At 41.4% G+C, this 27,927-nt stretch overlaps 2 protein-coding genes across 3 annotated transcripts in view; both read left to right on the top strand.

Annotated features, from left to right (window-relative positions):
- Positions 1-102: 102 nt before the first annotated feature.
- NDUFB11 (NADH:ubiquinone oxidoreductase subunit B11) lies at positions 103-13,268 on the top strand. 2 transcript variants are annotated; one of them, XM_072431146.1, is made up of 3 exons: positions 103-361; positions 8,846-8,976; positions 10,424-10,517. In XM_072431146.1, the coding sequence occupies exons 1-3, from the start codon at positions 155-157 to the stop codon at positions 10,500-10,502; spliced, it is 417 nt and encodes a 138-aa protein (XP_072287247.1). In that variant the 5' UTR covers positions 103-154; the 3' UTR covers positions 10,503-10,517. The 2 variants fall into 2 exon arrangements, with proteins under 2 accessions (XP_072287247.1, XP_072287246.1); XM_072431145.1 differs by lacking the exon at positions 10,424-10,517 and adding an exon at positions 13,092-13,268 and having other exon boundaries at positions 119-361.
- Positions 13,269-18,136: 4,868 nt separating this feature from the next.
- LOC140344264 (caM kinase-like vesicle-associated protein) overlaps positions 18,137-27,927 on the top strand; it is a 79,392-nt gene continuing 69,601 nt past the window's right edge. Inside the window, exon 1 of the mRNA XM_072431309.1 lies at positions 18,137-18,322. The gene's annotated coding sequence lies outside the window, so the exon portion shown is untranslated. The remainder of the gene's footprint in view (positions 18,323-27,927) is intronic.

Below are 27,927 nucleotides of genomic sequence, written 5' to 3'. Positions count from 1 at the left end.
CGACGTACTCTTTTTGATTGGTGGACCCGTCCGAAGCACGTCTACGCAGCCAGTGGGCTTTGAGAATTGTCTGCTTGCACGTGCTCCGCTCTGGCAGGAGGAGGCGGCTTCATCTTCTCGCGTTGCTCTGCTCAGCCGACAAAAAAAAAAAAAAATGGCGATGTCCTTGTGTGTGAGGGCGCTACGTCTCACCCGGGCCGCCCGGCCTCTGCTCCTGAACAGAGCCGCCGTACTGACCCAGTCTGTACACACCGCTCCCCGACAGCCCGCCGCCTCTTCCTCTGTCACCTCTGAACACACCGAGCAGCACCTGGGACCCGAGGAGGAGCATGAGGAGGAAGTGCACAACATGTACCTGAAGGTGAGTCTCATACCAGGAGGTATAACTACTCTGTGTTAGGAGGCCTGCGATATTAAGGGACTGATTATCATAATAGGGTGCAGGGTGAGGTGTGTATTCATTCCCCAGCCAGGGGTATATAAAAATGGAGAGGTCAGTACACGGGGTCAGGGGATGTAGGAGGTCTGTATGAATGTCAGGGGGGTAATATTATTATCAGTATTCAGGTTGGGGTGCAGTTACAGCAAACCTCTGCATTGGTGGGGATGCAGCATGTCACTTCTCTCCGCAGCAGTCCCATAGGGAATGAATGGGGGTGGCACTGAGCTGTTCAGTACTCCTCACTTCTAGCTGTCAGATCTGCACTCACTGCTTCTTTAAAAAAAAAACTTTATTTACCCTTACTGAGGAAGTGCCCTCAATCTGTTCACAAACTGATCCCAGTGATTCCTGCACTGGCTTCACCGTTGCGTCCAACGTCACATCACTTAATCGCACACTGCGCAGGTGCACAATCGGCTGACATGTTTTTCTTATAAATGTAAAAACTGTGCATGTCAGAAATCCCCATGATAACGCATGTCTGATTTCCAGCATGCGCACCTGACAGCTTTCTGGGATATGTGAGCTATGAATCTCAGGAGGCTAAGGGTTTCCCCTTCAGATGGAAGTAAATTGCTCCTTGGGAAAAAATGAAAAACCTACAAAAGGGATTGCCATCTCTTACATAATGCTGAAAATATGATAAATACACTTTAAGAACCAGCACTGTGGTGCAAGTGACCCAAGTGGCTGCCAAGGTGCCCAATCCCAAAGGTTACTTGTTTCCGAAGGTCAGTCAGAAGCTGCCCTCAGTGTGAGGTTTGCAGTTTAACTGCTGAGATAACCTTCCCCAGACACCAGTATAATTAGTCTGCGTTGGGAAATGGATGGTGAAATCTATATGAATAATAAAAAAAATATAATTTATTTTACAGCATAGGGAGTAGGGAGAGGTATGTAATGTCTTCCAAGCAGTACAATAAATAAAATACAAATCTAAAACTTGCTCCATTTTTCCCTCCTATGTTAAGCCTTTCTCCTAAACAGTTTATCACTAACCTTTGTTATCTCTTCAGCCACAATAAATCACAAATCTCAACTCCTTTTGTATTGTGTCTGTGCTGGTGCTGGCAGATAGTTAGCATAGGAGGTACAGGTCTGTATAACTATGACTCGCTGAACTGCTTGTAACTCCACAGAGTCTGTTTAGCAGATGGCTGTGTGACATAAATGGCATTAAAGTAAACCAAAAAAATTGTTTACCAAGGATGCAGGATTTCTCAGCTCACAGCAGTGCCTCTCACACATTGTATCAGCACATAGACATTCCTGGATGGACAGCATATGTATGCAGACCCGTACAGGAGACTCCCAAATACAAAGCTGAGATTTAATGACTGACAGGACCGCACAGATAAGGGGGAGAGGGCTGGACGATCTTTGCAGTCAGACAGTAAATGTCATGTAGAAGCCAGAGTGTGCAGGGAAATGCGAATAACCACTTTTGTGAAGACTATCTAACAATAGGAAAGGATAGTAAGGTTGTGTTAGTGCACAATTTTTTTATAGTGTAACTAAACCCTGGTATAGTCACATGCCCCTGCTTTGTTTTGAACGCCGCCATAATTCTTCTTCTTCTCTTCTGAGTTGCAATCTTCAACCGTCTTGATTGACCAGGCAGGGATGACATAACTCCCACATAGGTGTGCAGGTTTTTATTGAGTTTTGACCAAAGAAACAAGTGATCAGGCAGGTAAGTATGCTTATTGCAAGATTGCAGGAGGAACAATACCTTCCCCTTTCTGCAATAAAGCCCTGCATGGTTGCAGGTTTTTTAAGTGGAACCCAATGTATATGCATCTGTCCTATTTTGTTGTCTACTCTCTTCTTTCCTGCACTATGATCTTTGGCCACCCTTATTGGCTGGGCATGGATGACATAATTCCTGTTATGTTTATTTATTCCTGGCAATTCATTCCAAGGGAAAGCAGGGAGTACCGGGTATCCTGGCAACCAGCGCTGAGCTGTGCATGTGCAGCTCAGCAAATTGTGGGGCAGCTATCAGACAGGTAAGATTACTTATTCCAGAGGGAACACCCATGGCCCTTTCTGTAACAAGGACATATGTCAAACTTTTAAAATGAAACTTTAAGCAACACATGGATTCTACTGTAACAGGGTACTGTTCAGAATGAATGGCACCGCTACACACCACATATAAAGGAGGCGCATTGCTGTGTGCTGAGGTTGCAGGCTGTACCACGCACATTTTATTGCCATGACACATCAGTCACACATACAGACATAAATCAGTCCTAATGCATTTCTTTAAATGCAAGCAGTGTAAGTACCTGCATTCTGATATACTGAACAGCAACTGGGGCAGGTCCAGGATGACCTGTGCTCAGAGAAAGTGAGATGAATCAAATAGTTTGTCAGAAAAAAAGTACTGCATAGGAACTCTCTAGGTTTAAGTTGATTTTGATATTTTATCTTTTGATTGGCTGTTTGTTTACTTTGTTTTGGAATCTTCTAATCTGTATGAGTGGGTGGGCAGTGTGATTAATATACACCATCATAGACTTCTGGTGAGTATCAGCAGTGACAACACATGAAAACAATATGTGAAAGGTTACAACCTGGTTCCAAAGTTTCCTGCCCCTCAGCCTTTGTCTGTTTTATACTGGATGATGGTTTCAGAAGTAAAACACAGAACTGCCAAAGCTAGTGCTGTCTGTTTTCCTGGTACTAAAATCTGCTATTCACCATTGTTCCTGTTCTGTTCATTTTGGCTTGTGATAAATCCTACACTTGTCTAGTTCCTCAAAACTGTAATGAAAACGGGGCTTAATGGTACCAAATTTGGGATGGGGGGGGAGGGAGGGATCTTTCTAGAGCAGTGTTTCTCAACCTTTTAAACATAGGCAGAACCATTTAAATAACTTTTAGGTCTTCAGGGAACTTCTGCTATAATTGCTATACCCACAGCTCACAGTACATTACCTTGGTGGCCAGTGGTATGAGTGCCTATCACATTGCTAGTCAGTATGAAGAATGAAATCCTTACAGATTGACAACAATAATCCTTTTGGCTATTTGCTCAATGAACTCCTAGCAACCTCTGCAGAAACCCTGATTAAGAGTTAAATTTATTTACCAGCAGTTAAAAAAAAAAAGTCCCTAGTGTCAGAATGTTTTGTTCTATTTTATTAGACTTATTAGGACTTTAATGCTGCTGTAAACTGGCTGTCAGAGAATGTCTAGCCCTCCTATCCCAGCAGAACTAAACCTTCCTAGGCAGCAAGGACGATCACCATCTTGTCTACTGTTTAGATCTGCAGTTGCCATATTGCTGCACATATGTCTGCTGTCGGAGCTGATCACATGAAAGATTGAACAATCAGCTCAGAGCTGGCATGAGCACTCCGTGACATTGGGATGTTAAGGGATTTCATAACTCTTGGTGAGTATTTTCAACTTTTGGGTTTTAGTTTTGCTTTGGAGAGCTTCCATGTGTGTACTGTATGGCCCAAAGTGCAGACATTTTTTATTTTTGAGTAATAGTAGCCATTTGGCTGCTGTTGTTATTATTTTGAATACCAAGCTTTATACTGACTTCTGTGTAGGTGGATAAGGATGACAGCGAGGATTCCAGCTGAACAATTACTATTTTCTGCCTCTCACTGGTGTTTCTGCCTGAGACATGGAAGTGATTCAGAGTAAAGGGGAGAACTCACCATATGTAGTCACCACACACTTTATTTTGCAAATCTCTAGGCTGACAACACTGGAGGAGGGGAAGGTAACAGAGATACTTAGAACAAGTAATTAAAGAGAAACTAAACTCATAATTGCCACAAAAAAAAAATACACTTACCTTTAATCTCGCAAGGCAGCCTGATCCATCGGGGGGTGTCCTGCGTCTCTTCTTCCTGGTTTTTCATCCTACGTCACCCAACCCAGGCGCGAAATCGAGTGACAAACGTGGCAGAAAAAATTACGAAAAGGCTCCTATTGCGCATGTCCAAAATGCTCAGGCATGCGCAGAAGGAGCACCCAAGAGCCTCCCATTCATTCGCAATTGCCTAGGGGATGAAGATGTTGCACCTATTTAAAAAAAAACAAAAACATACCCTCACATAGAGGGTTGTCTACCCTTTTATGTAAAGTCAAATTTCTGAGTTTAAGTACACTTTAAAGTAAAGTGGCAGAAAGGGTTTTTGGTAGCAATAATATATGGTTTTCAATTGAAACTTTCTTCAATTGTGTTCACATGTTGAGTGGTGGATTTGGGGTTTGCAGGTCTTATATTCTTCTTACACAGTACACTGTATACAACAATATTATCATACCAGTAGTTTGTCATTAGTAGTCACAAGTTAGTCCTACTCTTTAATGTATTCTACTCTTTAATGAATCGGCTCACATCTATCAGGTTTTAAATGGATGACTTCCTGAAACATACATTTCGTAAGCTTATATCTGTGTAACACGTGCGTGTTATGCATTATTTAGACATAATGAGGTGCTTTGTTGATAGGGTTGCTTCTTATTCCATTTCTTTTGATAAAGCAGCTTTTATTGCTGTGCAACGCATAGAAAAAAATTGGGTTCTGGGGATGGAAAAAGTTTAATGTACTGGAAATTACTTCAAGGATTTAATCAGAAGCCTGGGGAGCTCTAACAATGATTTATGTATTATGTTGGATACATATTATCGGTGACAACTCAAAAATATAAGTTGTTGTCTAGTTGTTGTCTTTTGTATTCATTTTAATGTTTGTAAATAATAGAATCCCTGGTTTCAACTAGAAACATAAATTTTGTGTTAACACATAGTGACAGTAAGGTCGTTATTTGTCCATTTCCTGAAGTTTAGGTTGCAGGCATCCAATATACTATTCCCTCATGTTTATTGGGGACAGGGCACAGCTCTCACCAGTAAACACAACTGTTATTTAGCTAAAATACTATTCCTCCTATTTATACTTTTGGACCTGTTCCATCCTTGTGTCCTTATGTTACGGTGTGTAACATTTAATATAAAGTGTGCAAGACTAACTTTACTGCATTCAGAGGCTCACATCAGCCACTGAATAAATGCATCTCGCCAGCCACTCGCACAGCAGCACTGGCTCAAAAATAACCAGTGTCTATATATGGCAGCTAGCGTCAGTGAGTGGTACTGGTATCATTCACTTCAGCCCCCATTCATTCACTATGGGGCTGGCTCAGGGACATGAACACATGTAGTATCTCCCCAAGCAGCAGAAGTTCCTGGGATATGAAAGCGCTAAACGCATTGCAACCTGAATTTAGTTTTGGGTGTAAAGGTTTTCCCCAAAACAGGAGGAGGGGAGGTGGTTCTCTTTTAGCTATGTTTAAAGTGAACCTGACCTGTATGAAATCTTCCTATGGTAACCAAAGTGCTGACGTTGCAGTTTTGTTACAGTGGTTAAAGTTTAGGCCAAGTGAAGTTTACAAAGAGATATTTTAGGGTTTTTGATTTTTTTTTTTTTTTTTTAGATACTGAAGAGTTCAGAGGTCTGTTTTATTATTCTTTTTCTGCTTTTTAGTGGTGACATTTCTGCCCTTGGGTCTCCAAGACTGCACACTGCTACAGTCATGTCCATGTTGGATACTACATTACTTATGGAGAAATCAGCAAGAATGCACAGAACACCAAGGGCTGGACCCAGTAGCTATGGCAGGGAGAGCATATCATGGAGCTCCCAAAAACAGCCTTTCTTGGCCTTTTTAAAAAGGGGGACCCTTCAAATAACTTTCAGGTCTTAGGGAACCCCTTCTATTATTTCTTTATCTACAGCTCACAGTACGTTAGTGTGATGGTCAGTGGGAAGAATGTCACCCTTACAAAAGATCATTGGTGTCACTTAAGGCAACCTTACAGGCACAAATCGCTCAAGGAACCCGTAGAATCTTCTGGTTGGGAATCTCTGATCTAAGAGATAAAAGCCAGCAAATGGCCCAGTTAGATACTATCAGTAACTAAAATGTCACTTGTGGGTGGTATGACTCTTGTGCATAACATATATTTTTTACATTTATAGTGTATATTTGCATACATAACATATTGCTAATTCTTCCCAGAGCTTCATCAGTGTTCTCCCCAGAAATTTTCTTCAGCCGGGTGGGGGGAAACTGTAGCCGGGTGGTAAAAAAGTGGACGGGGCTGGACACAGCAAATTTAGAGCTCCTAGTTATTTATGCCATAGGTATCCAGTAACCCCTGCTATTGTGTCAGTGTTCTATCTGCCCCCTATACTTTGTTCCAACTTTCTAATGCATGGCTTGTTAGAATGTACAATTTTTCCATTTTTTTTGTATTATGCCCCAACAGTCCAGTGCTGTGTATTTTAATCCAACTCCCTAGAGTTCCATGTTTTATTAGTGTAATCCCTTGTAGGAATGTAATATTGTGATCAATGTGGTGTAACAAATTAGATTTAGTTCATATTAGCAGTAAAAAAAAAATGCCCCTTCTGAGTGACTACTTGGCATCTGCTAGGCACCTGGGATTGTTAACCAAATGATAACTGCTGGGCACCTGGGATTGGTAACAGGCGGTATGTGCTGGGTTTTTAAGCAGCAGTGGTTCCTGGCGAGAGGTAAGTGAGGGATAAACGCAGCAAATACAACCTTACTTGCAGGAAACTGAAAATGTAGGTGCAAGTGGGGAACAGATGTATAAACCCCTAAAATTTTATTAGCATAGCATCATTAGAACATAAAAACCTCTGCCCATCAAACTCCGCTTCCCTACCTTGAACCCTAATTTCTCTAGAACAGAGCAGTGCAGATAAACTGAATCATAGATACAAGTGGGGGACACTTGTGGCTAATGCCCCCAAACTTTCATTTCCATGGCATCATTACATAAACTCTGCCCATCAAAACACACTGCCCTGTTACGCATGACTTACCTTACCAGTACCTGAACCCCAATTTCGTTTTGATGGGCAGAGTTTATGTTCTAATGATTCTTTTGTGATAAAACTTTAGGGGGTGTTATCCACAGATGTTCCCCACACATTTTCAGTTTTGTATGCCTCCCCATTCCAGAGAAATTGGTTTTCAAGTGTTAGAAGTGGGCAGTAATGTGTAACAGGCCAGTGCGTTTGCCATAGTAATGAAATTTTAATGTGAGGGGTTATCGAAAGGTGACCCCCCTGCACCAGAGCAGTGCAGATAAGCTTAGTAGCTTAGTACACCCCACTATTCTAGGGAAATTGGGTTTCAAAGAAGAGAAGCAGACAGGATAACAAAGTATGACAGTTATAGATTTGTGAGAGATAAGTATAAGTTTAGGGGCCATTCCCCCGTGCTCCTTTCTTTGTAAGTGGCCCCGGGGGTCCCCAAATTGCATTTTTAATTTAGGTCTTCAAGGCGCACTTGCTTTTAATACTGCAACCCCAATGTTGTATTTTTACAAGATTTTACAATTCTGATCCCCATATCATGAAATTTGTAAAAGCTGGGGTGCTGAAATTGTAAATTGTGCTAGCTATAAGTGTTCCCTGTGCACCCTGAACATTTCAAATCATTATGACAAAACGGGCTGGGGAGAACTATGTTCATATATTAGTTTAATGGCATATCTGGCCTTTATTTATCCAAACTCAAGTGTGTTTGTTGTCAATGCCAATATCACTTTATCTAGGAACTATATGAATACGAAAAGAAAGACAGGAGATGTGTGAAAGTTTAAAGCTGTTTTATTGCTTCTGTGCAACACAGACTTATTTCAGTCACTAATATGAAGAAGTGATATTGAGAATGTGTAAGGGGTGCAGCTTTCAGTTTGGCCAGAAGAGAGCAGCATGCGTACATCCTTTCACATCTTTTTATATAGCATGTTGAAGAAATCTTTTTCTGGATTGATGCAATCCCCTTCCCCCCCATCTTCTGATTCTTTGTTACTGTACACTTTTTTTCATCAGTGGCTTCTGCAAGCTTTACATTCCATTCATTCCCACTGCCCTCTATTGTCTGCTTCCTCCTCGTTAGTACCTCATCTTTGTTCCTACACCTCTGTCTTCTTTCACCTCTGTGCTCAGCACTCATGTGATGTGCACATCCCCCCTGCGTTTGCTGCTTTCATGTACCATCTCTACCCATCTGTGGAATAAGGCGGAGGCACCGCCGACCCCAAGAGCTTACTTTTTGTCTACTTCAAACACTGAACTAATTGTGAATCCAGAGACAATCCTAACCGTTATTTTCAGAATAATGCCTAGTTATGTTGTAAGGTATTTGTAAAAAAAAATTATATATATATATATATATATATATATATATATATATATATAATGTCATTTTTTTCTGCCACCCTCATACAGCTTTTGATAATAAACATATAAATATATATCTATATTACAATTACATTGCTTTTTAAGATATTTAATAAGTGTTTAAATAATTTTTTTTTTTTTTTTTGGCTAGAACCCAGATTCATTCGGTTTCAGTGATGACCCTGAAGCTGACCTGTGGAATGCACGTACTGTCTTTCTGTTTGGCGTAACACTCTGCATTGTGTTTGGAACTATATTTGTGTATTACCTGCCTGATCCGAGGTAAGGCATCCTGTGTATCTGCATTGAAATGTGTTAATTTCCCTTCCCATTTGTGTTGTGTGTAACCTCTTCCCATCCCCTCCGCCTCCCTGCCCTCCTAATACAGTAAACTGCTGGTGCTGCATCTCTGTTCCCTCAACACTCCTATTGCCATCACCTATTCATCTCTGAGGGGGAGAATATATTACAGCTATAAGTCTTCACTTGACAGAAACCTGCACATAATGCTTCTCGTAGCTTGTCGCTGCTGGATTGACGGAAACAAAAAGCTTGACTTGGGGTGAGGAACGAGTGTATTTGGAGCAAACCCCCTGTGGACCAGCATAGCTGAGGCATGACTATATATAGCCCCTTATTGCTTGTTATGGAGACTACTGGACCTGGGTCTGTTAACTGGGATAAAGGTACAGATGTAGGGTCACTATTGGATGCACTATTGGAGCAGACGTCTGGAGTTCTGCCTAGTCTTAAAAAAGTATTATGATGTGATTTGTGCAGGTGAGGACTGGACGCAGTCCTGGTGCAGCCAAGCTTTGCTCCTTCCTGCGGGAGAGTTCTAATGAGGAAAGATCATTATTATTTTAATGCTGGGCTAGAGAAAAACAGCAGTGTAGCTGGCATCAGTTGTGGCTCTGTTCTGACATGAGTGGCTGAAAGTTCAGAGCTGAAGAGTCTTGTCTTTGAGACAGTCCCTTCTGTGCACATTCAGCAGTGTGCAAAAACCAGTCATCTCCATTGCACACACCTGTAGACCTTCTCCACCAATAAGTTTTCTGTGGTAGTGCCACACCTGGTAAATATACCAGTCTTCTCGACCTTCTGCAGTTAAGTCCTACATTAGTATACTCCTTCTATAGCAGTGGGCATCAGTTTTTGGCAAGTACACTTCCAAGTCAACTCTTAGGTTTTTGGTTTTGCTTTTTTGAATGAAGCATCCAATAATGGAGGATCGGTGCATTCACTTTTGTGTGCAGATTTTAGCTTGAACTGTTTTAACAACTGAAATTTTAAAGCAGGTAATAAATAGGTGGAGTAAAAGATGTGAAAAGGTATCTAATTCTTCTGCTGACTGAAACTTAAACGACACCACAGGCACCTGAATTAATTCATACTAAAACACCTTCTGTACTTGGAGTCAGTGACCTGAGATAAGCACCAGGACTCCTGACCTGTCACTAACCTACTGAGTCATGGACTAGATTGACAGCCCTGGATCTATAAAAGCGTGTTAGAAATGGCAGTGGGTTTCCTTATTTTCTGTCCGTAAAACCACATAAAACAAATAATGCCCCTAAATCTTTTAATTTACGACCTATTTGTGAGTGAAGTTGAGTTGTAAAAACTAACACTGATTTTATTCACTACTCTTGGGTCTCCTAAATATCCCAATGAAAGCATTTGGTTACATATGTTTGTATTCTGTAACTTGCCCTTTGCAATCTTATAGACTAGAGTATGGAATGCCTAATTCCAGGGTAACTTTATCGAAGATACTGTACAGAGTGAATGATGTTCCCCTAGGATGAGAGGTATGTTACTGACAGTATCATGGGGTGAAAATGAAGAAAGAATGAAATTAGAAAGTGAATGCAGCCACCACATCTAAAAAAGCTACAGCATTTTCTTTTTTGTTCTTGGATTTAAATTACTTTCAGAGAAGCCTCTTTAAAACAATGCAGAGTTCAGACATGAGTAAGTGATTTTTATGAACTTCTCATCACTTAATCACCAATGTTGTTTGGAGTTGCCGCCTTCAACCGTCTACTACCACCATGTCTATGGGATTCACCTCGAAAACAAATACCCATATCTGTGTCCTATGTATTCTCTGTCCAGGCTGACGTTCAATGCAGCTTCTGGATTCCAGGGAATGAGGATGCCAGGTGGGGGTATAGTGGCTCCAGCTTTTTTTTCAGTCTCTGTGGGAGTTTTACATGATATGGCTGAGGCTCAGATAGGAAGTGAGGACGTTGTTAATATGCTTAATGAGTGTCAGCATCTGCCAGAAATAGCAGACCTGTTTAGTGATTTTTCTCACTCAAATTGGAATGCAACCACGCATGGAGAAACAAGACGTTTCCTGTCACTCCACTTGATTCCTAGTCCCATTCTCTCTTATCACTCATCCACCTAAAAGTAATCTCTATCTTAGTTTAAGGCATAGCTCCAGGTAGACACACAATTGTGTATAGATATTTAAATAGTTATATCAAAAAATTACTGATTTTGTTTAGCCCCTCCTTTAATTTACACATCTGTATGACTGGTGAAACCACTATTCACTTTTGCAGCCCTGCTGTACCATGTATAACTCACTCACTCTTCAAACAGTGAATGAGCAGCACTACACTTCTGAGCTCCCTTCCATATTTAGGCCCATTTTATGGAGCACAGTCCCTCAATCTCTGCAGTCCCCAATTCTGCAGTTCAACGAATAATAGACAGATTCATTTAATATAGGTAGTATTTTAAAAGACTAAGAAAATGACTATCAGCATCTCTTTTATCAGTACTACTGCACAAATGACTGTGCTGCTTCTACCTTTTCCAGTCTGAACTCTGCAGTACAGGGGAATTGCAAGAATCTGATACTATGAGAAAATCAGGTACAGCTTTAAGTCTTTATCCCAGAGAAAGAGTCATTTCTGAAATATTGAGCTGCAAAAGTATCAATAGGGCAGCTGTGGTCTTGCTTGGTTTAAATACATAAACAGAGACTCCCACGTGGCCCAAAAACACCGGTCTGATGTGTTTGCATTAACATCGGGCTCCTGGTTGCATCTATTTAGACCGCCTGATTTCTCCTTAACCTCCCTAGCGGTTCATTTCTTTTCGGTTTTATATGTCTAAAAGCGGTACATTGTTTTTCATGAAAATTTATTTTACAGTATAATATATTAGTATGAGTATAATAAAGTTTGAAACCCAAAATCATTTAAAAACAATAAATTGAATAAATTAAAAAATCGATATATTTAAAAAGAAAAAAAAATTTATTTAAAAAAAAAAAAAACACACATTATACTCATACTAATATATATACTGTAAAATAAATGTTCTTGAAAACAATGTACTGCTTTTACACATAAATATCCAATGTATTGCATTGAATGCAATACAAATGGATTTTGAATTTCCCACCCCACCCAGCCGGAACGTACACACGCACCAACGTCACCGGGAACTCCCCCGGTGACTCATCGGATGCAGAAGCAGGAAGAAGAAAGAAGACGGAGATCGCGGCGCTGGATGGCGCGGGACCCTGGCGGATCAGGTAAGCGCTCTTTTTACTAACCTTCCCTAGGTTTTCCAACCCCGAGAGGGACTCAGGGTTACCACTTGTAGCAACTTTTTTCTACCCCAAGTCAGTCTCGGGGTTACCGCTAGGGAGGTTGATAGGAGCTGGTCACCTGCTGTGTATAATGCAAATCCAGACTTGTTGCCCCTTTATGATAATATTGAAGATAATTAAAAAAGAAACAAAATTATATATATGGAGAAGAAAGGTAATAATGTGCTAGTGAAAAACTGAAAAATTTGCTTTGCCTACTGGGAGTTAAAGCCTGTCATGGAAGAGAAGTTTGTAATAGATGATCACAGGTCCATAGGCTGCCTAGCTCCCACTATTTTTATACTTCCCATCCTTGATTCAGCAAGAAGCTTTAAAATCCACTTTCCTTTCGCAGCTGTTTGTGATTTGATACAGGGAAGTATAAGATTGGTGGGGGAGCTGATTCCAGGGTATCCTACAATAGGAGTACAACTGGAGGTGAAAATTGAAACTGCATTTTTGAACTGGAAATTGAGTTGTTGTGTCAGATATTTGATTATGTTGTCAGTAACTGCAAATCCAGGTTTTGATTGCACATTGCTGTTTATACAATCACATTCTTATGATTTTCAGCTGTCCATGTATAGTAAAACTAAGCTATTAGAGTCACCTAGTAGAAGAGTCTGGGAAGGGGGTTATGTAGACACATTGTGCAATCCATTACAGGCCCTGTAATCATATTAAGTAGAAGAGACCCTGCCGTAGAATAACTTAAGACTGCTTTTTTATTTTATATCTGCCCAGGGTTCTGTTAATCACTTTGCTGTCTCTTCTCTTCTGGCAGGTCAAGCATTTGGGCTCGTAAAGAGGCTGAGCGTCTTGTGAAACTAAGGGAAGCGCAGGGTCTTCCTCTCATCCCTATAAACTACTACGATCCAAGCAACTTGGTGTTACCAGATGATGATCAGGAGTGACCCTCTGCTTTGTACTTAAATTGCAATAAATTATATGTTGGACCTTATTACATGGCTGGCTTATTTAAATACAGATGGATTTCTTGAGAGTGGTAGCTGAAAAGACGTGCACACCACATTTTCTGACCTTGTAGCAGAGATTGATAGGGTAGGAAGGCAAAAGTTTACTTAGCCCCTCCTGTCTATATGTGTATCCCTACAACAAGCATACTCCATATGCAGTCCAATTCTTAGCAATCCATTATGTCACTCCTGCCCAAACAAGTGCATGCAGTTTATAAATTGAACATAAGCTACATTCATATACAGAGATGGAGCTTATGTGAGCTTTAAATTGAAAGACTTTGAAAATGTTGTCAATTACACAATGACTTGGTAACCTTGTAAAATCCTGAATAGCCCAGTTATGACAGGTCTTACCATAAAAGGATAAAAATACAGATTCCACCACTTAAACCGAAACTAAACTGAAAGCTAAAAAAAATCCCATTTACCTTTAGTTCCACAGATCCCTCAATCACGCTGGAGAAGTTGCACAGAGGAAACGACGGACGTTGCTATGTTTACCCTTCTTCTGGGTATGCCACCCCAACATGCACTGCACAGGCGCGAGATCAGGTGATGTAACCTGCTGTAAAAGGGGAAAAAGTGCGGATGTGACTGCACATGCATGAGATAAACATCTTTTTCCCCTCAGGGTAGGAAAATGCCCCTTCAGGATCTGGTTTGTGCAAAAGGAGCAGCCAAGACCCTCCTGGGATGCATGACCTAAGTATTCTGGGAGGCTCTGCACTCCCATTCAGTCTTGATCTCCACGCCCCTGACTTGCTGGCCTCAACTATGCAGACAAGAAAGTCAGAGAAAGTAAATTAGGATTTGCATACTTTTTAAAAGAATAGTTTATTGTGAGACATGGAAACCACTGGCTTAACACCTAAAGGGTGTTTTTGAACAGGGGGGGTCCTCAATGGCCGCTTCTGTATTTTTCTCCCTTACACGCTTTTTTTTACCACATGTGCTTCTATTGTGTGCAGATTTATTGATGACACTCTCTAAAGGTATATGCGTTTCGAAACAATCTGCCTTGTTTTTAAAAAAAAAAAAATCTGATTAATTTTCTGCGTGGCATACGCTGTATCAGCCGTAGAACCCCAAAGCTGCTAAGTGCAGTTCATTCATTTGTTGAAGTAAACCCATCATATTGTGAAATACCTGTTTGGGAAGCTACCGGTGGTGGATCCATTAATAGATGGACATGGTCAGTAGTCCTGGTCGGGTCTAGAGCACTGATGTCACTTGGAAAAGAATGTTCAGCATCCTTTCCCTGAATCTGAGGCCTTGTGGGTATAGGATGACAGCTTCCATCAAAGACTTTTTACATGGGTGGTGGATCTCCATTCATGGCTTAGTATACATGGGTCAAACTTCACTTCCAATCTGATTGCTAAAATATTGGATTTGAAAAGAATTCAACTGATGACTAATCATTGATGACCATGTTTTGGGTTTTTGATTGGACATGTTGGCAAATAGCAATTGAAAGTATATAAGACATGTTGTGTATGCAAGTCAACCGATTGGAACATTGCTTACATCAATTAGTTGAGCACAAAATAGCCCACTGTATCCCTGCAGTTTAATATCAATGTTTTACGAGTTACTTGGTCTTTTTTATGTTATAAAGGAGAATGTAATAAAAGTAGGTCACCCACGGCTGGCAATGCTGGGATTTGCAGGTCTCATGCAGCACTTAGTACATCCAGCTCCCCTCTGACAACCTTTTGGAGGATGATGTGCATGTGCCTTCAGAAGTCTGCACTTTTTTCATGCCCTGGGGATGCTGGAGGCAGCTGTGTATATTATACAGAGCTGGGGGTGTCACTGATGTTTGTTCCACGCAAGAACTTCTCATAGCTGGCCAGGTAATCTGATTGACAAGGAATATTAAACAACCCCATCTGGGTGGCACATTAGCATCACAGTGTGTTCCTGGCAGGGGAGGGGTTAATGATCTGTCTGAGCTGCAAGGATTTGGAGTTTAAATCTGAGGGTTAACCAGACTAAGAGCTTCTGTAATCCATGGGGGGCAGGGGCAGGCAGAGGGACAACCAGAAAGATGCCACACCTGGCCTTGACCTCCTGCTCCAGTCACTTTGTGCTCATCCCTGACCTGTGACTGCAGGGCAGGTGGGTGGGAAGGATTAATGGTTTATCACATTGCTGTATTATATTTTCAAGGACAAAGTCAGCCATAAGTGCTGGACTGGGGGAGATAGTGGTGGTAATGGTAGGTGAGGTGGTGGGGGGGAGTGGAAGTTGCCATGGTAACGCCTAACCATTCAGCATCTCAGCATCGCTTAACCCTTCCAGATATCAACAGAGCACCATTGCACCCAAACAGTATCACAAGCTCCTCAGAGCAACCCATTATGTGCCAGAGCAAAATAATATATGCATGTCACTTTTTGTAGGAGCTCAGTACAACACCTTTGCCAATTTCATTTAACATTTTTTTTGCCAGACCTTTAAAAAATTATCTCCCCCAAAAACTGCATGCAACATCACTTAGCCAACTTTGCATTTTACTTAACCATTTATCTGCCATAATTCAGCATTTTTTTATGGAGAACAGCACAGTATCATTTAACCTATCACCTGCAAGTACCCAGAATAAATGTACTTACATCACTTCTCCCAGACTCAGCACCCACCTACTGTTATCCAGCACCACTTAACCCCTGCCCTACCATACTATACCACTGCATCAATAAAATTGCATCCACTAGGGTCCAGCACAGAAATACTTCCTATCCTCTCGCCTGCTAGAGCTATGCACCACTAATCCTCTCTTCCATCAAAATCCAGAAATACAATATAACCCTTCATCTGCCATAATCCACCACAAAATAAATAAATCTCCTTCTAGAGCACAGAAACATTTAACACTCCATCTGCCAATGCCTAGCATAGCACAACGCAGTCTCCCAACAATATCCAGTACAGCACCATTTAACGCCCAAACTCCACATCTGCTAATGGCCAGTAGAATCCCACTAGGATCCTCCCCTATAAGAATCCAGCACATTGTCGCTTAACCCTTTCCCTGCTAGAACTCAGAAAAGCACAATTAAACCCATCAGGTGATAATCCAGCACATCACCACTTAACCCTTCCTCAGCTACAACAAAGCACCCTGTGTCACCTTGCCTCAGCACAGGTAGGGGGTTAACCCCTCATCTGCCAAAGCCCAGCAGAGCACAACCAAACTGAACTAAACACTAAGCACAGTTTAATTAGCTAGGTGCTACAGCTCAAGACAAACCCACTCAACAACGTTTAACCCAGAGCCCAAATTTTATACTTTACTCCTTAACTGTCACAATCCAGGACACCGTCAACTAGCACTTGCTGGATGCTGGAACCAAGGACACCATAATTTCCTGAGAGAATTCAGCACAGCATTGCCTAGTACTTACCATGCTTGGGTTCAGCGCACCATCATTCGCATCATCACTTGTCATAATCTAAGACATCACCTAGCACTTCCCTGCTAGAACCCAGGATATAATCATTTAACCTGTCAGAATTCAGCACAGCATTACTTAACTCTTTATATACCAAAATCCAGTTCAGTATTATTAATTTCATTGACTTCCAAAACAGCATGGTTTAACACCTATCCTGCCAGCACCACCTAACACCTTTTCTGCCAGAGCACTACACTACACAACATCTCACTCGCCAGTGACAAACAATCCAGAAGACTCAACTCCCACCTACTGCACTCCATTTAACCTCTCACCTGCCATAATCCAGCACAGTATATTCCATCCTCCCTCCTGTCACAATCTAGAGCATCACAATTTCACACTTAATCAAGAACAGTGATGTAACTAGAAGCAGGAACCAAGAACCATTACTTGCGAGGATTTAGCACAGCATGGTTTAACTTCTTTCATTTGCCACAATCCAGTGCAGCGGAATTTAACATCTCACTTGCCAGGATTCAGTACAACATGATTTAACCTCCCACCAGCCATAACCAAGTGCAGAAAGATTTATCCTCTCACCTTCCATAATCCAGTGCAGCACGATTTAACTTCTCACCAACTATTATCCAGAGCAGCAGAATTTAATCACTCACTTGCCAGGATTCAGTGTATCATGATTTAACCTCTTACCTACCTGGTATCGGCACAACACTGCTAAACTCTTCACCTGCCAAGATCCAGCCCAGCACCACCTGAACTCCCATATTCCAGAACCATCAAACCACCGCTCCATCACTCACATGCCAGAATGCAACCCATTGCTCTATTTTACCCCACACTAACCAGACTCCACAACATGAACAACCCACCCCTCTCTTCCAGAATCTAGGGCAGCATTGCTTAACTCATTACCCAAGTCTAGCACGAAACTATCTCCCTACAGGTTCTGAGAACATCACCACTTAACCCTTAACTTTCCAGTGTCTATCACGATTCAACTCTCTTCCTTCTAAAGACCAGCATAGCATCTCGAAAATTCAACTCCTGACATAATTCAGTAGAATCCATTTAACCCCAGGGTGCTGTCTCTAACCCTATTTCTTCTCCTCCAGGAGATACTGCGCATCTGGTTAACCCTAACTATCACATGGCCATTACATTATTAATATTATTTTTATTAATACAAGACTATTTATACCCTATTTGGGAACAATCCCATATCTTCTTCCGGACATAGCAGTGTAGAAAACGTATTAGGACACCGGTACATTTATCAATGTATGAGTGCTGTGCATGCGCGTGCGTGTGTGTTGGGGGGGGGGGGGGGGGGGGTGCAGCCTCCAGTGGTTCAGAGCCGAGTATATGCATTCTCTCACTCTCCTCCCTTCTGCCTTGTCTCACTTTTCCATCTCTCTTCTATTCAGTATCACTCTGTGTCTACTGCACTTTTCAGCAACACCTGGGTTTTCCTCTCCCTACTTAAGATGCAACTTTGCCTCATTTCTTTGTCCTGACACTTGTGCCCTTCACACTTGCCTGTGCCCACCCTGACATTTGCCTCACCCTGTGCCACCAGGCTGGCATTTTCAGCTGCCAGGACCCGGGCTGAGGTAGGTCAAATGTTTTATTGTCACTTGGTGTTGAGGCTTCAGAGGTGTCTGCAAACTCTCTCCCACTTGGGTGGCTGGTTCTGGGTTTCTATTACTTTTCTTCTCTGGCCCTCTAACAAGGGATGACCTGTTGTCGGGTCCATATGTATATGTATTATAGGCAAGCATAGAGCTCTGCGGGTTCTTCATCCACATGCTTAGTTTGGGCTCTGCACAACACTGTCTTAATCAGGGCAGGTAGATAAACGCTATGTAGGTCAACCTGAACGTATTTAGATAATGCTCTACAGGTTCTGCATCCATCATTGTAGAATAAGTCTCTGCGGGCTATGAATATACATTTCAAAGTTTAGGTTATGCAGGGTTTATATCTGTACTATTCTAAGAATGTTCTACCCTCAGCGTTGAAGGAGGGAGGGGTGCTCTTATGATTCTCGAACACTCACAAGTGAATCGCGCTTTCACAAGACAATTATGTTCTCCAAGTTTTGCATTCAAAGTAGGTTGATGGTTTTCGCAGCCAACAGACAATAGATGATGTGCAGCTTCCTTGGTGGATAATGTTTCAGGTTGAGGATCTGAAAGTTGTGGACCATAAGTTATTGATTTGCAGATTCTGAATCATGTTAAAAGCTTAGCAACTCAATTTTCCTTTCTAGGAGGGGTATGATCTTCAAGTTCTAATCAGATGAGAGATGAGGTTCTGTTCTGCAGGTTCTGTTTCACTCCAGGTACATAATGCTGTATAAAGTCTGCTCAAGATTAAGATGCTTTGCAGGTTCTGGTCTAAATAGATAATAGGTTCTGTTCCAGTCTTGTAGGTGATGCTCTGTACGTTCTGTTTCATTCTAGATAGATGATGCTCTGTAGGCTCTGCTTTACAGGTTTTGTGACAGAGTATGTAGATAATGTGCAAGTTTTTCTTGTAGTCTAGGTAGATTAAGCTGTACAGGGTATGGTTCCAGACTAGGTACATGATGCTCTGCAGATTGCACCTCCATTCCAGGTAGATAATGACCTGCGAGTTCTGGTCCCAGACTAACTGCTTTCAGCCTAGGTAAACAATGCTCTTCAGATTCTGCTTCCAGTCTAGGTAGACAATATTAATCAGGTTCTACCTTCAATTTAGGTAGACAATTCATTTCAGGTTCAGCTTCCATTCTAGGTGGAATATGCTCTTCAAGTCCTGCTTGCTGTCCAGGTAGACAATGCTCTTTAGGTTCTGCTTTCAGTCTAGGGATATGATGTTGTGGTTCCAGCCCAGCTAGGTAAACCTTTGGATGTTCTGGTTCCATTCTGTTTATATGACACTGTGCACTTCAGGGACCAATTTATTGAATAACACTTTACACTTTCAGCCTCATCCTTTAGCTACATTCACATTTTCCAGAAGATACTCTGCTAATGTTGAATTCAAACAAAAAAAATCTAGATTCCCAGAGTCTGGATTTGCATTACACATTTTGGGTAATGCTGCAGCACCTGTGTGAATGTTAGCCTTCAGTGCTATGCAGATTTTGTGTTCACCATTATGGAATATTGTGTGATGGGTGTATGAAACCACAATTGATGAGACTCATTACATTAATACAACTCTAACTGTGTGGGGCAATCCTTCATATTTCTACATATTGCTAACGCATTGAATTGTATGGCATGTGTGGCAATAGCACATGAAATGCCCCAGAATAAAAAAAAAATGTAGGAAAAATTTGTGTATGACCAGTTTCAATCTCTGTCATTGTGTAAAATGGTCATATACTTGTTTACTTTCATATTTGTTTCCATAATCATCCCTGGAAAACCTATTTTCTGCAGATTGTGGGTCACCACCATGCTATTCCTAACCAATAAGTATTAAAAAGTGTTGCTCAGCATATATTCCAAACTGCACCCTGGACAAGTGAAGTTTAATAACCAAATATGGATTTATTTTTTCCTATGAACTTTTAAATGTTACCTTATCATGATGGGTATAGCTGGAATATAGGGGGCAAAGCTTCCCCTCTAGTCTTAAAAAATGTAAAAGGTTAGGGCCGCCATGAGCTGGAGAAGGAAGGAATATTATCTTCATTTGTATCTGAAACCTCACCTTCAAGTGGTAATATATTACAGTTTATTAATTCTCAGATGAGGTGGTTACTTTATTATTTTTACTCTGTTTTTTTCTATTTTTACCAGAAAATACCCATTCCTGTCCTGGGTGACTTTGCTCACTCCCCCACTGTATCTTTAGAGCTATTGTCACATAGGTAACATTTGACTGGGAAAGGATGGGATTGTAGTTGAGTCTGCAGCAGGTTCTGAGATTGTCCTAACTGTTACTTGAAGTTACTGGAAGCTATGTGGCTACAAGTTCTATGCAACCTTTGCCTCTTCATCTTATTGCTTGTGCAGGACATGCTGCAACTTGTAGTTCTTCAACTGATGGAATGCCGCAGATTGCCTGTGAATACCTTAGTAATAAGTGAAGAGTAGGTGACACTTTATCCTCAGGCAGGTTCTAATCCGTCCTTCTTTAGAGTGGCAAGCTTAAGCTCCTTTTCTGATCAATACAAATTGCAGCTAAAAGATTTCTTCACCAACTCCTGATTGATTGCAAGACTCATAAAAGAGACTGAATGAGTAAGAATATAGTCAGCGCATAATTTATCTTAACGGATATTAAACAGAGCTTTAATAATCACTTTCCTGGAGGGCAACTCAGACAATATTTTATCAATGTCATATATTAGGAGGACAGAATGCCCGATTCATCATTGAAATCCGCGATCGCGGGAAGCGCGATAATACGCACGACCCGCGATCGCGGATTACCGCGGTCCGGGGCTCGAGTGCGCGCGTACACTCGCATCCTGAATCTGCCGGCCGGATTCCTGCCATGCGCAATAGGGGTCGCGAATCTGGCAATTACATTTCAGCTGCGCAATTAAGGAGGATCTAAGCACAATGGTGAGATCATAGCAATTAATTAGCGCGAGTAAAAAGCTGTCGGATAAGCGCGGCTTCGTGCGCAAGCTTTTTCGGTTGTTGAATAGCGCGATCGCGCACGATTCCGGATCGCTAATACGACTGCGCGATCGATAATACGATTTGGCTTGATGAATCAGGGGCAATGTCTGCATTCTTTGAACTGCAGCTAAATCTCTTTCCTGAAAATCATCTGATTGTATTGTTAAAAGGCTCCTCCACCTAAGAATGATTCTTCCAGTAGACAAAGGACACACCAACATTTATTGCTCACTTTTCACTTGAGCTTTACCTATAGGGAGCTCATTTGTTGCAGGTGAGCCAGTTCACCCAAAGTGGCTTTGTGTACATAATACCCATTCAGTCACTCACACTGATTTCAAGATCAATTACATTTTCAGTAAAAGTCCAACAAGTCCAAAAAGTGTCATGATTGAGCCAAGAGTGATTGGATCAGGATCATATTTTTATATAATCACAGTATAGGCAGGACTAATTTATTTAGCAATACATAATTAGTAGTAAAATAAAGCTGGAAATAATTAAGGTTGACAAAGCACCAGGACCTGATGGATTACATCCATGTCTCCTCAAAGAGCTGAGCTTGGTTATTTCCAAGGCAATATTTCTAATTTTTAGAGACTCTTTAGTCACTGGCAAGGTACCGATGGATTGGCTTAAGGCCAGTGTGGTTCCTATCTTCAAAAAGGGAGCAAAGTCCTTACTAGGTTACTAAAGACCAGTTAGTTTAATGTCCATAGTTTGATAAAGAACTACATAGAGGAGTTTCTGCTAGAAAATAATATTATAAGTGATAGTCAGCATGGCTTCAAGAAAGACCGAAGTTGTCAAACAATATGCAAGTTAGGGTCAATAGATTTAGAATATTCAATCTGTAAATGGATAGAGAACTGGCTTAAAGACCACATCCAGAGAGTTGTAATTAATGATTCAAACTCTAAATGGTCTAAGGTTATTAGTGGTGTACCCCAGGGACCTTTACTGTTTAACATCTTTATAAATGATATAGAGTTTGTGATTAAAAGTACCATTTCTGTGTTTGCAGATGACACCAAACTATGTAGTAGAATTAAGTCCATACAGGATGTCTATATTCTACAAGCAGACCTGGATGTACTGTTTGATTGGGCAGCCAAGTGGCAAATGGCATTTAATATAGATAAATGTAAAGTTATGCACTCGGGAGCTAACAACATGCATGCTTCATACTGTCTAGGGGGAATACATTTGGGCGAGTCAGAAATGGAAAAGGATCTGGGGGTTCTGGTGGATCATAGACTTAATAACAGCAGTTCACAAAAAGGACATTTTGGAATTGGAAAAAGTGCAGATAAAATCAATAAAAGGAATGGAGGAGCTCTGCTATGAGGAGAGATTAGCTAAACTGAATTTATTCCCCCTTGAGAAGAGACGTATAAGGGGGGGATGTGGTCACCCTGTATAAATATATAAACGGTCAGTATAGGGAACTCTCTTCCCCATTATTCACTTTGAAATCATTACAAAGAACAAGAGGGCACTCTTTGCGTCTGAAGGAAAAGAACTTTAAGCTCTGGATAAGGAAGGAATTCTTCACTGTAAGGTCTGTGATAATGTGGAATCGGCTCCTTCAGGAAGTAGTTTCAGCAACTACTATAGATTGCTTTAGGAAAAAGCTGGATGTTTTTCTAGAAGCATATAATTCAGACTCATATTCAGAATATAACTGAGTATTAGGGCTTTAAAATAAAAAAAAAAAAAAAAACAGTGACTATTGATCCAGGGAACATCCGATTGCCTCATGGAGTCTTTTTTTCGCCTTCCTCTGGACCAACTATGTCTTATAGGGTTTTATATCTGGGAAATGTTTATTTCCCCAGTGGTTCAACTTGATGGACTTATGTCTTTTTTCAACCTAACCTACTATGTAACTATGTAGGTACTGAATTAGCCATTGATTAATACCAGAAGTGTGTTGTGTGGAAATCTCAGAAGAAGTTGTACTAAAGCTACGTACACATGTCCAATGTTTCTTGCCCGATAATCAACTCAGGGCTGATATCGGACGAAAATCTGACGCGTGTACAGCGCCCGTCGTCCATCGTCCGAACGATCCTAATACAAGGGAAGGGGGAGAGTGCCCAGCGGGGTGCCACTCCATCGCTCTCCCCCTCCCCTCTGCATAGAGCAGAATGGTGCTGTATGTACAGCACTTGTTCATGCATCGTGCAGTCCTTTGTCGTTGGAAAGGATCGTGAAAGATCCTTTCCAACAACAATAATTTCATGCAGCTTATGTGTATGCAGCTTTAGACGTTTTACTTCTAAGTCAATTCCTCCATCCTGACCCTGTACAGTAACCTCAAATGTGTCCAGAAAAAAACTGTCTTTTTGAATATTTACAGTTGTTCCTCTGTATAAATATTTGGGTTTACAGAACCATTTCAGAACTATACTATATAAAGCCGAATTAAATGATCTTAGCTGGATCTATAGTTTTTTCATAGGGCTAGGTTTGTAATAGGCCTCCATTCAGGATAGTCATTTAAAATCCTGCAAAAAACATTTGTGACAGGCTCCTTTTTAGAGCTATACATTACTTTTGTTACATTTATCTGTTCTCAAGTGATGCTAGCAGGGGGCTGCAAGTCAAGGCATGAATGGAACATGTCCCATCTAAATAATGGGTTTTCCTTTTAACAGTTCCCAAAATGATTTTAATTTGTCCCCAGGAGTTACTACTTAATTATAATTAGTCCATCTTCCTTAGTGATCTGACATCACCGTGTGCTCAGATGTCCTTGTGGTTCTTGTACAGCAGTCAGGTCTCGCTCTGTGACATCTCTTTCCCTGTTCACTCAATTAACCTGACTCAGACAACCTGCGTTATAGACGACACTATCAGCTAATTAGCGACACTACAGCTACCTGATTTTTGTAGCGCACTGGAAAGTGACAGGCCATTAAGACACTGGAAGACAAGCTATGTGGTAACTGCTTTAGCTGAAAGACTAAAACAGTGATAATTGACTCTGTGCCCCTGATTCATCAAGCAAAATCGGATTATCGCTCGCGCATTCGTATTAGCGATCCGGGATCGTACGCGGTCGCGCTATTCAGCAACTGAAAAAGCTCGCGCACGGAGCCGCGCTTATCCGACAGTTTTTTACTGGCGATCTTGCATTAAAAGTCACTGTTCCCCTAAAAAATCATTCTTTCTAATGGCACACACATTACCCATAGCCCTAAAAAAAATGTGCTGGAATCCGGCTGGTAGTGAGGCGAGTGTACGCGCATACTCGAGTCCGGACCGCGGTAATCCGCGATCGATGGCCGCGCGTACGTTCGCGCTTCCAGCGAGCGCGGATTTCATTGATGAATCAGGGGCTATATCTTCAATATAAAAAAATTGGCTCTATATCTTCAATATAGTTGTATTTAGATAAAAATATAAATAATATACCATTCGGACAATAACAGTCCTTTTAAATTTTTAACTTAAATCTGTGAATTTTAATTTAAATCTGTGAATCAGATAGAGACATTTTTAGATATAAATATAATGTAATGTGTGCCACAGATTGCCTATAACAGCCTTTCCCAACCTTTTAAAACAGGGGTGATCCCTTGAAATAACTTTAAATTTTAGATTATAGACAAACCCTGACATTATGAACAATGTCCACAGCTCATAGCATATTGGTTTGATCAATGGTGCCAGATCTGGTATTTGACCTGAGAGGCACTATTTGCTCATGGCTTAAGGAACCCCCAGAAACACCTGGAAGTACCCTGTTGAGAAACAACGGCTATTAAGGACACTTACTGTGCTGTATGTAAATTATTCTTAGGTCATGCACAGGGTCCCAGTGCTTTACAATGTGCTCTAGATAGAGGCTACGTGTCATTTTATGGCCAAAAGGATAAAAAAAAAAAGTTATAAAGTAGCGGACCACAGCATCATTCATGTATCTGCGCAATAAATGAACGGAGCCCTGCAAACTTGATAAAATTATTCTGGATAATCCCGTGTTATGACCATGGGGGGTTAATAGGTCTATCAAATCCATATGTACTCAATAAAGCACACCTGAGTACAGTAAGGTGTATTAAAAAAATGTGATACTTTTTATATTTGGATAGAATTGAGTAGGATTAGAGGCAGTATTATATTTTCCTGCTATCAGGGATCTTTTAAAAAGATTTCCCATCCCTCGAAGTCACAAAAAAAATGCAACAACAATAAAATGCTTAAAGCAAAAAAAAAAGTAAAAAGATGACCCAAACAATCTTGTGAATACTGTAAGTCCATAGACAATTTATTCTATGCAGATACGTACAGCTATAGCGTTTCAGGGTTCAAATGAAACTGTTCACTGTTGCTGGAAAAATAAAGACTAAGGAGTGTTGTTTCCACAAAATTCCAGGAAATAGAACCAGGCCAATGTACTGCAAACCATGGTTTGTCTTGAATCTTCCAGGACAGTGGCTGACTAAATATTATGACTAGGGATGAGCGAGAAGGCCTCTGACAGTCTCGCAAAAATTTCCTCGAACTTCCGGTAGGTTCGTGGAATTTCGGCAAATCGATTTCGCGAATTACTGTAAAGTCAATGGGCTGAATTTAATCATTAATAGCAAAGCCCCTATACATATTAGAACCACCAAACTTGCTAGGTAAGTGTAAGAGAACAGTGGCAACAAGGAAAAAAAAACAAAAGTTAAAAAAGACTTTGTGGTTGTCCAGAAAATGGCAGGCAAAGTGACAGCAGCAAATAGGATTTTTTTGTGGTGGACAGCGTCCAGAATGCAGCATAGACATTAGGACATTGAGAAAGGGTGAACTCAACCCACTAGCAACAGTCTCTGCCATGAAAACAGCAGGAAAATGCGTTGCTATTTAATGTACGCACCCTATTTGAATTTACATACCTACATAATATCTTAACGCTATATAAATCCTGTTTATTAATAATAAAAATAATAATAGTAGGTTAGGTTGAAAAAAGACATCAGTTCATCAAGTTCAACCACTAGGGAAATAAACATATCCCAGATATAAAACCCTATAAGACATATTTGGCAAAAAAACCTTGCTACAATTTGCTTCAACAGGGGAAAAAAAAGGATTCCATGAAGCAATCGGATGGTCCCTGGATCAACAGTCACTGTTATTTTTATTTTAAAGCCCGTGCTATTTAATGTTTGCACCCCTATTGAATTTACAAAGCTGCAAAATTTGTTTACGCTATATAAATCCTGTTTATTAATAATATTAATCGCTAGCTGGCATCATGACCTGGATGACATATGTTAGGAATGCCACCCATAAAGTTGTGGACAAGTAATGCAGTGACATTAGGCAAAAGGAGGACTAGAGACAGAGCGTGCGTCAGCGAGAGCAGTAGGGGTGTGTTGCCTCTGGTCAGCTATCGCCAGGGAGACCGCATTGGTAAGAGTCATGGAGAGTTGGGTGTAGTGCATCGGCAATGCCACCCAGAAGTGTACAATTTTAGTGAATGGAGTTCTGACAGGCAGCAGCAGCAACAGCAGGAGGAGAAGGCCGAGGGCCCTAAGACAGAGTGGTGACTGGCATCTCGAGCTGCGTGTATTGCATCGTCAATGCCACCCAGAAGGGTGTAATACAATTTTTGTGAATGAAGTACTGACAGGCGGCAGCAGCAGGAGGAGGAGGCAGTGGGCCCTGAGAAGGAGCATGGACCACATTGGTAACTGACATCTAGAGCTGGGTGTAGTGCATCGTCAAAGACACCCAAAAGTGTGTAATACAATTATTGTGAATGGAGTACTGAGTAGGCGGCAGCAGCAGAAGGAGGAGGCGGTGGGCTCTGAGAATGAGCGTGGACCGCATTGGTAACTGGCATCTAGAGCTGGATCATGAATGGCATTCAGAAGTGTACAATTTTAGTGAATGGAGTACTGGAAAGCGGCAGCAACAGCAGTAAGAGCAGGCGGTGAGCCCTGAGAAAGAGCGTGGACTGCATTTGTAACTGGCATCTAGATCTGTGTGTAGTGCATCGTGAATGACACCCAGAAGTGTGTAATACAATTTTTGTGGATGGAGTACTGGACAGGTGGCAGCAGCAGGAGGAGAAGGCAGTGGGCCCTGGGATGGAGCGTAGACCGCATTGATAACTGGCATCTAGAGCTGGGTGTAGTGCATCATCAATGCCACCAAGAAGTGTACAATTTTAGTGAATGTAGTCCTTGCAGGCGGCAGCAACAACAGCAAGAGGAGGCGGTGGGCCCTGAGAAGGAACGTGAACTGCATTTGTAACTGGCATCTAGAGCTGGGTGTAGTGCATCGTCAATGCCACCCTGAAGTATGTAATACAATTTAAGTGAATGGAGTACTAACAGGTGGAAGCAACAGCAGGAGAAGGAGGCGGGGGGCCCTGAGACAGAGCATGGAGACAGAGGCCCTAATTCATCAAGCAGAATCGGACGCTCGCGCATTCGTATTTGCGATCCGAAATCGTACGCCGTCGCGCAATTCAGCAACTGAAAAAGCTTGCGGCCGGAGCCACGCATCTCCGGCAGCTTTACACTGGCGAGCTTGCATTAAAAGTCACTGTTCCCCTAAAAAATCATTCTTTCTAATGGCACACATATTAC

The sequence above is a fragment of the Pyxicephalus adspersus genome, chromosome Z (assembly GCF_032062135.1).
Source record: "Pyxicephalus adspersus chromosome Z, UCB_Pads_2.0, whole genome shotgun sequence".
Lineage (NCBI taxonomy): Eukaryota > Metazoa > Chordata > Amphibia > Anura > Pyxicephalidae > Pyxicephalus > Pyxicephalus adspersus.
Note: the sequence above shows the minus strand (reverse complement) of the source record. Positions and strands in the feature narration are given on the sequence as shown.

Coding starts and splice junctions, on each gene's coding strand:
- NDUFB11 (XM_072431145.1), top strand. CDS start 155: ATGGCGATGTCCTTGTGTGTGAGGGCGCTACGTCTCACCCGGGCCGCC. Junction 362..8,845: donor TGCACAACATGTACCTGAAG/GTGAGTCTCATA, acceptor TTTTTTGGCTAG/AACCCAGATTCATTCGGTTT. Junction 8,977..13,091: donor TATTACCTGCCTGATCCGAG/GTAAGGCATCCT, acceptor CTCTTCTGGCAG/GTCAAGCATTTGGGCTCGTA.